Source organism: Bubalus bubalis, chromosome 3 (genome assembly GCF_019923935.1).
Source record: "Bubalus bubalis isolate 160015118507 breed Murrah chromosome 3, NDDB_SH_1, whole genome shotgun sequence".
Classification (NCBI taxonomy): domain Eukaryota; kingdom Metazoa; phylum Chordata; class Mammalia; order Artiodactyla; family Bovidae; genus Bubalus; species Bubalus bubalis.
The window spans coordinates 1,701,292-1,714,855 of record NC_059159.1 but is presented as its reverse complement, the minus strand read 5'-3'; the positions used below and the strand labels follow the sequence as shown (position 1 = coordinate 1,714,855).

The 13,564-nt window shown below is 58.6% G+C and overlaps 1 protein-coding gene across 1 annotated transcript in view; it reads left to right on the top strand.

Moving 5' to 3' along the window:
• FAM20A (FAM20A golgi associated secretory pathway pseudokinase) overlaps positions 1-12,744 on the top strand; it is a 40,216-nt gene extending 27,472 nt beyond the window's left edge. The window contains exons 2-11 of the mRNA XM_006061908.4: positions 1,200-1,384; positions 2,239-2,289; positions 4,343-4,421; positions 6,835-6,927; positions 7,807-7,922; positions 8,602-8,782; positions 9,586-9,695; positions 10,166-10,247; positions 10,933-10,992; positions 12,147-12,744. Of these exons, the coding sequence (XP_006061970.3) occupies positions 1,200-1,384; positions 2,239-2,289; positions 4,343-4,421; positions 6,835-6,927; positions 7,807-7,922; positions 8,602-8,782; positions 9,586-9,695; positions 10,166-10,247; positions 10,933-10,992; positions 12,147-12,411 (1,222 nt within the window). The 3' untranslated portion in view covers positions 12,412-12,744. The remainder of the gene's footprint in view (positions 1-1,199; positions 1,385-2,238; positions 2,290-4,342; positions 4,422-6,834; positions 6,928-7,806; positions 7,923-8,601; positions 8,783-9,585; positions 9,696-10,165; positions 10,248-10,932; positions 10,993-12,146) is intronic.
• Positions 12,745-13,564: the final 820 nt, after the last annotated feature.

The window sequence follows — 13,564 nt, the reverse complement described above, 5'->3', positions numbered from 1 at the left end:
CCCTTCACAGGAGCTGACCAAGTACAAAATAGACAACACCTTGGTAGGAATGTTGTAAGTGCAACAAGGCATTAGGTTCAAGGGTCTTTCAGATCACTCCCAAGAGAAATAAGGATGTAGCAGGACACCCAAATCCTGCCCCATCAACCCACATGACCTTCACCATCACTTAACTCGCCAGATGACCGGTACCGCCTTGCCTTGCCTCCCAAGCTGAAGGGCTCCATCTTCCCACGCACCCATCTGTTTATCCACCTTTCCTCTCTGATCCTCAGGTACACCTGTCCCTTGCCTGCCTCTTGTAGTTGTGTGCACCTTGTCCCCAGTCCCAGAGCACATCTCCTCTTCAGTCCAAACGCCACCCATGTGAACCCCCTGAAGTCCACTTTCTCCCACCTGGGTCTTCCTCTGACACTTGGCCACACAGCTGCCTGTCCCTTCCCCAGCAGGTCAAGACGTTTTAGTCTGAACACGTGTCTAGCAGTTGATCTACAACTGCCTCACATTTGCTCTGAATATTTCACAGACACACAACTTGTCTCCCAGACGAGACTCTGAGCCTCTGCACTGCAGTGATGCTGTTTTTCACTTTGCTCTTTTTGTGTTGGCAGAAAATTTCCTGAGCAGAACAATCGGTACATGGCTAATTAATTCTTCTTATCTTAAAGGACATACTAATTAATCTAACTCAGCTTCCAGCTCTCCGTACTGACCCTGACCCTCATCCTTTTCGTTGTCACCAATTACCTTCTCTCTCCTATCTCCTGCCTCCTAAGGTCAAGAAATTACTGGGAAATATAAAATATAGACTTTTTCGTGGCAAAGTCCAGGAAGAGGCCCAGGATCACTCCCGGATATACCAGATTGTATGAGGCCCCTAAATTTACTCTCAACCATACCCATTTCCCTCACAGCATTTGTCACTGTCTGTGGTTAGGTGTTTGTCTATGTGCGTGTGGCACTGTGGACCTGTCGGGCTGTTTCACTCACTGGATTGTAAGCACTCTGAGGGCAGGGAGTCTGGTGGCCGCTGTGCCCCTCCACAGTATCTAAGCTCGTATCGAGCCTCGTGCATATTAGATGCTTCATGGTCTTGCTGAAGGAACGAAAGAACGGATGGAGGCGTCCAGATGCGGCACTCCTGCAGGTCTTTGCATTCTCTTTCCCCAAAACTGAAGAAACACTCTTCACGCTTTCAGACGACGCAAGATGTACAAAGAGCAGCTGAACCTCACGTCCCCGGAACCCCCAGTGCAGCTCCGCCAGGAGGCCAGCTGGGTCCAGTTCCACCTGGGGATCAACCGCCACGGCCTGTACCCCCGATCCAGCCCCGTCGTCAGCAAACTCCTCCAGGACATGAGGCACTTTCCCACCATCAGCGCTGGTGAGCGTCACAGACCAGCAGGGAGACTTTCTCCCCGAGAGGCTGGGAAACCATCTCAGGCTGGGCTCCAGGGTAAAATAGTAGAGGGCTGATTCTGACACTCAACAGAGTAAGAAGAAGAAAAACACATTATCTTTTAACCTTTGAAAGAGCTCTTAGGGCCATGATCTCATAAAGGAGGCACAGGAGGTGTCTGTACCTAAAAAGGTGATGTCACTGTTGATCCTGTTCACCTTTCCAGTCTGGCCACTGTCTCTTATACAGTGATCTTATGATGTAGACCAGGGGTCCCCAACCTCCCGGCCACTAATTGTTACCTCCTGCCTAATCAACAGTGGCATTAGATTAGAAATAAAGTGCACAGTAAGTATGACATGCTTGAATCATCCTGAAACTATCCCCCTCCAACACCCCTAGGTGGGTAGAAAAATTGTCTTCCACGAAATTGGTCCCTGGTGCCAAAAAGTTGGGGACCACTGAGTGTAGACAATATCATTGCTGTTTTACAGATGGGAACACTAAGACTCAGAAAGCTTAGGCAACCTGGCCAAGGACCCAGTGGTGGCCTGCTGTCTCAGGTCACAAGCAGTACGCCAGTCTAAGAGACACACTGAGGGATTTTCAGACTCCAAACTATTAACAGCATCGGTTTCCCAAACAGGCATAGCTGGAATGTCCATTGAAGGGCCAGGGAGCATGAGGTCAGGATGGAGCAGGGTGGGAGATTGTGGCCCCAAATGGGGCTCGGGGAGACTCCCTATGGAACAGTCAAGGGCCCCAGGCCGCCCACTCTCCCTCCTCTGATGTCTGAACTAGAGTTGATGTCCTCACAGGCCTTCTCGTCCTTTTTGCAGATTACAGTCAGGACGAGAAGGCCCTGCTTGGAGCCTGCGACTGCTCCCAGAGTAAGTGGCCTGGCCCCGCCCCTGGCCTTTGGCCCCGCCCCTGGACTTGGCCCCGCCCCTAGTTTAACCCCACCCCACCTCTGGCCCCGGCCCCGCCTCATCCCTGGTTCCACCCTAGCCATGGCCCCGCCCCTAGTTTAACCCCACCCCACCTCTGGCCCCGGCCCCGCCTCATCTCTGGTTCCACCCTAGCTGTGGCCCCGCCCCTGGCCTTGGCCCTGCCCCACTCCGTCCCCGGCCCCGCCTCATCTCTGGTTCCATCCTAGCTGTGGCCCCGCCCCTGGCCTTGGCCCCGCCCCACCCTGTCCCTGGCCCCGCCTCATCTCTGGTTCCACCCTAGCTGTGGCCCCGCCCCTGGCCTTGGCCCCGCCCCACCCTGTCCCTGGCCCCGCCTCATCTCTGGTTCCACCCTAGCTGTGGCCCCGCCCCTGGCCTTGGCCCCGCCCCACCCTGTCCCTGGCCCTGCCTCATCTCTGGTTCCACCCTAGCTGTGGCCCCGCCCCTAGTTTAACCCCACCCCACCTCTGGCCCCGGCCCCGCCTCATCTCTGGTTCCTCCCTAGCTGTGGCCCCGCCCCTGGCCTTGGCCCCACCCCACCCTGTCCCTGGCCCTGCCTCATCTCTGGTTCCACCCTAGCTGTGGCCCCGCCCCTAGTTTAACCCCACCCCACCTCTGGCCCCGGCCCCGCCTCATCTCTGGTTCCACCCTAGCTGTGGCCCCGCCCCTGGCCTTGGCCCTGCCCCACTCCGTCCCCGGCCCCGCCTCATCTCTGGTTCCTCCCTAGCCGTGGCTCCGCCCCTGCCCCACCCCCTTACCCCTGGGAACCCGGTACCTGGCGGCAACCTGGAGGTCCCACAGGCCTCCCCAGGGGACCAGGTAGCGAGCGGAGGGGCATGAGCCCCCTGCCTCCTCTCCGCACTCTCACAGAAGGGAAGGCCTTCGAGAGGAGCTCGCAGGTGGGGCCGGTCGGGCGGCCTGCGGCCCCCACCCAGAGTTGTCGCGGGGTCGAGGAGCTGATTAGAAAAGCGGAGTCTTGGTCTCCACTCTGGTTTTCTGAATCAGAATCTGGGTTCTCACAAAATCCTCGAGGGACTGGAGTACATTCTCAGAGTTAGGAAGCCGTGGGGCAGGGAAGTGTCTGTCAACCCGGCGACAAGTGAGAGTGACCCGGGGGCGGGGGAGGGGTGGTCAGTGGCCTGGGGAGGAGGCCCAGGCGGCAGCACGGCAGAAACCCTACAGCGTCTCAGGCAGCCAGGCTGACTCCCTGGGGTGAAGATTCATGCAGGCCAAAGATGGGCCTGGGGTGCAGTCCTTGGGAGGGGGTGCTCTGTACTGGGGTTCAGATGTTCACAGACACTGAGGCCACAGCCAGTCACCATCGGTCCAGGAACCTCCTCCATTGGCCTCAGTGAACTGAACACTCATCAGAAATGTCCGTGTGTCCTGACTTGTCAAAGGCTTAAAAGACACAAGATTGTAGGGCCTGGGGCTTCCCTGTTCTTTACTTTCGCCCCTGCCATCTGCTGTTTGTTGGAAGGCAAAGGTGAGGGGCAGGGCCAGGGGAGTCAGGGTTAGGGTTAGGGAGTCAGGAGGCAGCACCCACCGGCAGGGTCTCGCAGGGGCCCCTCATGTGTCAGGAGGCCCCGTCACTGCCTAGGTGTCCAATCTTACCAGGAAGAGATGTTGGCCACAAGTCCAATGCGACATGACAGGTGGCTGGTTCAGAGTCTCTAAGACAAGGTTGAAGCAGAGAGGAAGAGGTCAGCTCTTCTCAGGAAATGCCTTTTGGGATTTTCAGAGAGTGTCCCTCTGGGGAAACCTGTGTTGTTTGCCCCTTTCCGATGACAGCAGTAAAAGTCTTATCTTGAGTCCCTGGACACTCTCCATAACCCGACCGGACTTTACTCCACAGGCTGTGAGAGCAAATTCTAGTCTTTACTGTCTCAAGTGAGAGAGAAGAGAAGAAACAGGCTGGGTTTGTGGAATGAATAAAGGGCCACAGCCCCGAGCCTGGGCCCAGAAGCACCGTTAACTCCCCATTCTTCCCATGCAGTCGTGAAACCCAGTGGCGTCCACCTCAAACTGGTTCTAAGGTTCTCAGACTTCGGGAAGGCCATGTTCAAACCGATGAGGTAAGTGACTACTTTCTGCACCCCCACGCCCAGCTGTGGCAGCCATAATAAAAATTTAATCTTCATTTTATAAAGTTTAGTCCCAAGCCAGAGTATCATTTTAAAATGTACTTCTTGAAAAAGCATGCATTTTTTTTCTATTAAGTAATGTAGACAGAATTTGTCCCTTTTTATAAAAGGAAAGCAGAAATTTATCTTTGGGTAATATAAATGATGACCACAGAGATTATTTTTTTAATGTAATATAATACAGTACAGAAGTGAAAGTCTTATTCGCTCAGTCATGTCAGACTCTTTGCAACCCCACGGTCTGTATCCTGCCAGGCTCCTCTGTCCATGGGATTCTCCAGGCAGGAATACTGGAATGGGTTGCCATTTCCTTCTCCAGGGGATCTTCCCAACCCAGGGATCAAGCCCACATCTCCTGCATTGCAGGCAGATTCTTTACCATCTGAGCCACCTGGAAAGCCCATAATACAGTACATACAATAAGAAACCTGAATATTCATTGGAAGGACTGATGCTACAGCTGAAGCTCCACTTCTTTGGTCACCTGATGTGAAGAGACAACTCATTGGAAAAGACCCTGATGCTGGGAAAGATTGAGGGCAAGAGGAGGAGGGGACGACAGAGGATGCGATGGCTGGATGGCATCACTGGTTCAGTGCACATGAGTTTGAGCAAACTCTGGGAGACAGTGAAGGACAGGGAAGCCTGGTGGGCTGCAGTTCATGGGGTCACAAAGAGGCAGACACGACTTAGCAATGAAACAACAACTGTAATAAATACATCATGCTAGTCAGGCTTTGGGAAGTAAATGATTTTCAGATTTAAAATCATGCCTAAACATGCCATGCAAAGATGAAATGATGATTCAGAAAACTCAGAAGAGCATCCGAAGGACTGTATATTCTTTTTTCAATTTTTATTTTTTCTTTACTTTTTTTTTTTTTTTTTTAGCCGCCCCACTCGGCTTATGGGATCTTAGTTTCCCGACCAGGGACTGAACCCACGGGTCATGGCAGTCAAAGGGTTCAGTCCTAACCACTGGACCATCAGGCAACTCCCAGAACGTGTATTCTTACATACAGAATTCAGGAATTAAAGCAAGCTCAGGACACACAGACGGTCCTCACTGACCTGGACATCGGGCGATGCTAACGTGTAGCCCGGGGTCAGGCTTGGCCCTGGGAGCCTGTACTTCAAAAGTGGCTGTGCCCTTGAGAATCCCCACTTTGGGCAGCCCCTTGCTGTGGTTTCCAGGACTGGCTGGTGATTTTCTTTTATGTTTTGTTTTGTTTTTTGAAGGTTTTCTTTTATTTGGACCTTTTCTAAAGTTGTTATTGAATTTGCTACAATGTCGCTTCTGTTTCATGTTTTGGTTTTTTGGCCACAAGCATGTGGGATCCTAGCTCGCTCTGGACCAGGGATGGAGCCCACACCCCCTGCCTTGGAAGGCAAAGTCTTAACCACTAGAGCGCGGGGGGAGTTCCAAGGATGCTGTGTTTCAGCAAAGCGCACGTCACTGTTCCCGGGCAGGTGCCGCTTACTTAACAGCTTTCCACAAAATGACATTTGTTGACATCGACATCACTCTCGCAGCCACCGTGCAGCCCCACGCAGTGGATTATAAAATTATTCCAAGACCGTCCCTCTTCAGATGATTATCGGCGTCCAGGCCAGTCACCGCGGGGCCAGCAGGCAGGGCGCCCTGCGTTAGTGGGAGACGCCTTTCTGAGCTTACATACCCGGCAGCCGGCTCCTCACGACCAGGCAGGGGATGCTTTTCAGCAATGCAGTAGAGATTTCTTAATGTTTATAAACAAATATCCTTGACGCCAGCCTCCATCCCATCTCTGGCAGGGCCGGTCTCACGACCCAGTGGAGGTGCCTCTGTGCGGACGGTGGGTCCATGCACCCAGGACTTTCCTGCTCTTCCAATGTCCGTCCTGCTGAATCGCATCTCTGGGGCACTTTTCCTTTTATAAGGTTCTGTCTTGGACCCGGCCTCTCAGTCCTCGGCCTCCGAGTCTACCCCACCTCTGGTCTGCTAGCCAGCACCCCGTCCTCGGTGTGTCTGCAGGGAAGTGCATTTCTTCACTCTCAACGACTGGGCTTTTCAGAGAATCAGCCACCGTCATCAAAGCGGCTGGAGTGGGAGGCCTGGTGAGGAGGGGGCAGGGGGCAGGAGGCTACAGGACGGTCAGCGTCCTACAAGCAGCCTGGCTCCTCCCACTTGCAGGTCCAGCCGAGCAGAGGGGCCTCCGGCCGCTCCTACGTGTGGTCCCTCCCCTGTGCGAGCTAGGAAAGCACAGATGCGCATCTTCTTTCCAGCCAGTTGCGTGTAACAGCTCTGCTCCCAGGCTCCCGCCTGAGGACTGAGTCCAGGGCCTGACTCCTCCCTTCCTTCCAGACAGCAGCGAGATGAAGAGACGCCAGAGGACTTCTTCTATTTCATCGACTTTCAGAGACATAATGCGGAGATTGCCGCTTTCCACCTGGACAGGTAGTGCTGGCCCCACGGAGGTGGCGCTGGCTGCAGAGGCCAATCCCGAGAGGCGCCCCAGCCCGCCCACCCCCGCCTCCCCCTCCATTCCTCCTGCTGGATTTTCTTGGTGGATCCCAGTGATGCCCTCAAACCCAACACAACCCATCAGCCCCGGGGATCGCAAAACACAAGGCCTTTTAATGTAACAAGGAGTGCTTGGTAAGGAAAGGGGCCCTGCCAGGCTGCCTTGTGGCTCAGTCTCCTGACCTAAGAGTGGGGAGAATGCGCCCCCTGCCACTTCCCCATAGTACTTCCTGGCCTGTGAAAAGGCGAAAGCGCATTCCTGAACTTCCCAGCCCCCTGCCTGCCCGTCATTCCTAGCTGAGGTGTGGTCTGGGGACTGGCAGCCAAGCCCCCCAGCCCCCTCCCTGGAACTTTCCAGAAACGCGGAATCCCAGCCTCAGCCTGGCCCCGCTGACTCAGAGGCACTTCTGAACAGGATTGGGGGTGACTCATGTGCACACGAGCGTGAGAAGCTCTGAGCCAAGCACGGGGTCATGCTGGGGGTTTGCCCGGAAGGGCTGATGGGATAGAGTCCTTCCCCACGCCCCCAGCCCCTGGGGTGCACGCTTGCCTTGGACACTGAGACCCCCCACCCTCCACTGGGTGCAGTCAGGAAGGCCCGTCCATTTCTTTCTTTTATTTTTTTTGGCTGTGCCTGGGAGCTGGTGGGATCTTAGTTCCCCAACCAGGGATAGAACCTGTGCCCCCTGCAGTGGAAGTGCAGAGTCCTAACCACTGCACCGCTGGGGAGTTCTCAGCAGGTCCGTTTCTAGTGGAGGCCACTTCTTTCAGGCGGTCATCCCTCAGACCTCAACAGGCCTCCGTCTCTTTCAGGATTCTGGACTTCCGGCGGGTGCCACCGACCGTGGGCAGGCTGGTCAACGTCACCAGGGAGATCCTGGAGGTGACCAGGAATGAAATCCTGCAGAGCGTTTTCTTTGTCTCTCCAGGTGGGCTTCTGGCAAGAGTGATTCTCTGGGTCTGAGAGCGTGGGCTGTCGTACGGTCTCACCTCCTGCCAGCAGTCCCCTGTTCCCGGGTGGCTGCCTGCTGCCTGCAGATGCGGGCCTCCAGACGGTCACATGCGGTGACCTGTGGACCGAGACAGCTGGGTGCCAGGTGCCCGTGCGGGCCCTGAACTCTGACGCCGGCAGCCCCGGAGGCAGATGTCACGCGTCCAGACAGAAAGCAAAAAGAGACCGCAAGTGTCAGTCACTCAGTCATGTCTGACTCTTTGTGACCCCATGGACTGTAACCCAGCAGGCTCCTCTGTCCATGGGATTCTCCAGGCAAGAATACTGGAGTGGGTTGCCATTCCCTTCTCCAGGGCATCTTCCTGACCCAGGGATGGAACCCAGGTCTCCCGCACAGCAGGTAGACTCTACCAACTGAGCCACCAGGGAAGCCCCCCGCTAGTGTGGGCACGATGCAGTAGGCTGGGCCCACAAGTCTCGACTCCGACAGTTGAGAGGTGGTTCTCAGGATGCACGATTCCGTGGTATCCTCCACAGATGGCAGAGGCCACGTCTTCTCCTCCTGCCTTTTCCCAAGATACGAGTTCAGGGATCCCTGGGGCAGGAGGACGGTGCCCGCTCCTCCTCTGACCGCCCTCTCCTCCTCCACCCTCCAGCCAACAACGTGTGTTTCTTCGCCAAGTGTCCGTACATGTGCAAGACGGAGTACGCCGTGTGCGGCAGCCCACACCTGCTGGAGGGCTCCCTGTCCACCTTCCTGCCGTCCCTCAACCTGGCCCCGCGGCTCTCCATGCCCAGCCCCTGGATCCGCTCCTACTCGCTGGCTGGGAGAGAGGAGTGAGTGGGTCCTGGGACCAAGGGCGGCTCACCTGGCCTCGGGAGGCCCGCCGCTGTCTCCGCCCCTCTGCCTCACCCCATGTGCCTGCTGGGTGTTGCTGCCGTCTCTTTAGTTCACGGGTGGTTATAAAAAGCCCCCTGTCTACCCCGCGCTAGATGCCGGGGGAGACCGAAAGGACAGCCCGGGTTCTTCCTTTGAGAAGCCCCCCGGTCCAGCGTGGGGGCAGAGAGCAGCCAGGCTGTGAGAAGGCATAGATGCCCGCGGGAGACCCAGGCTTCCCAAGGTGGTGGTTCCCAGGGCCTGGCCGGGCACAGGGCAGGTGCTTAGTGAACAAGCCGACTGGATGAATGGGTTCATCCCTCCAGACTCCCAGCCATGGTGGGAAGAGGAGGGAACAGGCAGGACTTCTGGGGGCCGTGGCAGATCCTTAGGGACTCATGAAGGCTGAGGGGGAGCCCCCCAGATGAAAGGGACCTGGGGGCCTTCTGGTGCACAGAGGGTGGCAGAGGGTGGCTGGCGGGGGCTGCAGATGGCTCGGGAGACAAGACAGCAGCAGCCGAGAGGCTGTTGGGGGGCGCTGCAGAGGGAGCCGGGCCCCGGCACGTGGTCAGTGCAGCACCCCGCTGGGCGGGTCACTGTGAAAGGTCTGGAGCCTCCTCACACAGCGAGTCAGCCGCTGCCGGGGGCCCTTACCTGGGTCCTCCTGGGGGTCCCCATGGGCCCCAGCCCGGGCAGGAGCGGGGAGGCAGGGACGCGGGGGAGGTGAGACCAGACTCCTCCACCCCGGCTTTTCCTCCCCCAGGTGGGAGGTCAACCCCCTCTACTGCGACGCGGTGAAGCAGGCATACCCACACAACAGCAGCAGCCGCCTGCTCAACATTATCGACATGGCCATCTTCGACTTCCTGATCGGTGGGTGCGGCGCCGGGGACCCCCTGTGACCCTCCCACAGGAGTGAATGGTTGTCCCATCTGGAGGGGCAGACCCACCCGAGGCCGGGCGGGGATGGAAGTCGTCCCCTTGACAGTGGGGGTGTGGGGCGCAGGTAGGAAGTGCAGCGGTGGGAGGAGCCAGGGAAGGGACCCGTCATCCACTGTGGAAGCCCCCGGGGGATGGGCAGGCTAGGGAGAAGGGCAGGGGTACAGGCCGCCGCCCTGGGAGCTGGTGAGCTTCTGGAAAGGCGGGGAGCCAGGCCCAGTGCGGGCACTGGGCAAGGAGGCCCAACCTTCCAGGCGGGTATTAGGACCCCAGAGGGCTGGGGCGGCGGGATGGCCCCGGGAGAGAGGCTCGGGCGGGTGCAGCCTCGGCCCCAGAGGGAGCTGGGAGGCGGGCGCCGTGTCCACAGGCCCTGGCCTGGCCCCAGCGCCTCGCCTCCTCCACAGGAAACATGGACCGGCACCACTACGAGATGTTCACCAAGTTCGGGGAGGACGGGTTCCTGATCCACCTGGACAACGCCAGGGGGTGAGTACCCCCCCACGCCCCCACCCCGCGGGACCTCCGTGGTCATGTCCATGCTCCCGACCCTCCTGGCTCCTTAGCCTTTGCTCTTTTTTCTTTTTTTCGCCACTGCTGGGTCTTTGTTGCTGTGACGGCTTTTCTCTAGCGTGGAGAGCGGGGCTGCTCTCGTTTCCGTGCCCAGGCTGCTCACTGTGGTGCCATCTTTAATGGGCTCTAGAGCACCGCGCTCAGTGGTCGTGGCTCCTGGGCCCCGGGGCCCAGGCTTAGCTCAGTAGCTGTGGCACCTGGCCTTAGTTGCTCCCCAGCACGCGGATCTCCCCAGACCAGGCATGGGCCCCGCACCCTGTGCGTTGCCAGGCAGACGCTCATCCACTGCGCCAGCAGGGAAGCCCTGCCTTCGTTCCTCTTTGCTGAGGCGGCGGCCTGCGCGCCCTCTCCCCTTCTCCCTCCGCGTTCACCGCTGGACACAGAGCGCCCCTCTCCTCCTGTCAGCCTCCACCCTCGGGCTGGTGGATACAGGGACGAATGGGCGCTATTTTTGCCTTCTCTGGAGGAGGCTTGTGTGACCTGAAGAGGAGAGGGGCGGGAGGGGCAGCGGCCTCGGAGCCGGGTCGTGGGCCGCAGCGAGGGCGGGCGGGGGCGGGGGCGGCTCCCCGCCATGAGCGCCCTCTATCTGTCTCCCCCGCAGGTTCGGCCGGCACTCCCACGATGAGGTCTCCATCCTGGCGCCGCTCTTCCAGTGCTGCCGGTGAGCGTCCCCTTCGGGGCAGCTCCCGTGCCCACAGGGCTCTGCAGGGCTCCACCCGTTTCCGCTGCTCTAGGACGTGGGCGGGCAGACGACAGGAAGCTGGGCATCTCCTGTCCCTTAACCGCATAACTGCCCCCGCAGAGGGAGACTTAGGGCCTGGGCTTTCAGACCTCTCAGCCGCCTGCCTGCATCCTTAAGCCACGCAGATAAGCATGCGCTCACTCTCGCCAAGCCTGGTGGCCTCTGCTGTGTCCCGGCTCATGTGGCTTGTAAATACCGCTCTCCTGTCACCGCCTAAGCAGAATCTTGACTCAAGTCCTATAAGCTCTTGTAGGAAGAGAGGAAGCCCCCAGGCCTCTGCCTGGCCAGCACATCGGCACAGCATCTCTGACCGCCTCCAGCCTGGCTGGTGTGTCAGCCAGGCCGGCCAGGACCACACACCTGCTGGGCAGCGGTGTCCAAGGCTGAACAGAAACGTGTGGCTCACGGGGAGCAAAAGTGTCTCGGTTCCCTGCTGGGAAGTTCGAGCCTGAACTTTCTTCTTCCACTTCCTGGGGTGACTTACACGCACCCCCCTCCCTGCCACCCACCTCCTGAGCAAGAAAGGCAGGGGTTGTGTGTGATCGAGGCTAGACACTTAAGTTGCTTACACGTGAGTCCAAGTCACAGCCCCACGTAAAAGAGATCGGAATCCTCAAGGTTGGCCTAACCCCATTTCAGAATCTGATACAGAGAAATCAGAACCACAGAGCTGAGCAGAAGCAAGGTGGGGCCAGCAGGGCCCACGGCCTTTGAGAAGGCCGGCACCCGCGCCGTCTCACCCACTGGGGGCTTCTCGCACTGGCTTCAAAGTTCCTGGGAAAGCTCTCACTCAGCACTTGCTTGGATCCCCCGAGAAGCCCCGGATGCCTGGGGCGCCACAGTTGAGAGTCCGGACGGCTCGGCAGACCACTGGGCAAGGACCGCAGGGCGCTAACCGCCACCCCATCCAGTCCCTTCTTACCGGGTGTCATTCAAGAGTGCCCGAGAAGGCGCTGGGGGAGGAGACGGCTCTGCAGCATGAGCCCCCCAGAACGGGCAGTGGGGAGAGAAGTAAGTTCGGGAAGCTTCTCCCTTTACCGTTACTAACTGGGTTTTTTGACTCTGTCCTCCAGGATAAAGAGGAAGACGCTCCTCCACCTGCAGCTGCTGGCCCAGGCCGACTACAGGCTCAGCGACGTGATGCGCGAGTCGCTGCTGGAGGACCAGCTCAGCCCCGTGCTCACGGAGCCCCACCTCCTCGCCCTGGACCGCAGGCTGCAGACCGTCCTCAGGACTGTGCAGGACTGCATCGAGGCCTACGGGGAGCAGAGTGTGGTGGCCAACGGCCCTGTGGGACAGTGGGTCCCAGACTCCAGCCGGGCTAATGCAACGAGCTAGGGGCCGGAGGAGGCACACCCCGGAAAGTGGACCAGAGCCACGGTGGACTCTGAGTGGGGACCACCGCTTCCCCAGGGCCCCCATCCAGGCTGGGGCCTGGGTCAGGAGCTCACGAGGCAGGCAGGGCGAGGGGATGATTCTGAAAGAGCGGAAGTGTGACCCAGCGAGCCTCCCTCCTCGGAGCACTGGCCTGGCTCCCCTCCCCCGGGGAGCTCTGCTCCATCGAGGCCACAGACACCTGCTGAGCCCACTGGGAACCTGGACATGGGTCTGGCCTGGAAGCCTGGCTCCCAGGACAGCATTAACTGTCACAAATAAAATGGCAGGACATCGGATGGACTCCTCCAGGTGTTTATTACGGCCACAAGGAAGTTCCTGATCCACACAGAAACATCTGGCGTCTCACAAGCAGACAAAGAAGGAAACTCCTCATGGTGACTCACCAGCTGGTTTAAAGTGCACTTCACTCTATTCACGCACCAATCACTGTGGCCCCGTCTCAACACAGCCGTCCCCTGTGATCTCTCAGATGTGTATCACGAGAGGTAAACAGAGGGATCTGCTCAGGGTATCCGAAAAGGATGTTTCCATCTCAGAGTAAACACTGACTGAACTGGCATCAAGGATGTCGGGACTGGCGTCGGTAGCTGTACAAGGCAAAGCGAGGGGGGCCTGCAGTGGGACAGCACAAGGCGAGATCCGGCGGGGCACGAGCCCGGCCCGCGACAGGGCAGCCCGGCCCGCCTGGCCCGCCAAGCAGCGCTGGCTCCCGTGAGGCCCAGCAGTGCCCCCGCCGGTGCCCGAGGGCAGCGGGCTGCCCGGAGCAGTCTGACGCTCTAGATGCCCTCCCCTCCGCCACCCGCTCAGGGCTCAGTCCACTTTACTTCCTGAGACTCCAGCCATTTCGGGGACGTCCTGTCTCGCCAGCCTCGTCTCTGCTGACCTGCTTGCGTCTGAGTAGGTGTTTTCTCACTCAGCGCGCAGCCGTGACAGCGCGCCAGGAGTGGGCTCACGCCGACCGGTCAGCAGGCGACCAGCGCTGCCGTCGTCAGATGGCTTCTCTGGTAAAGGCCAGAGGCTCAGATGCTCACGATGAGGGCTGGGAAGACTAAGGCGGAGGCGGGTCCCAGGTCAACCTCTCTCTGGACTTCAT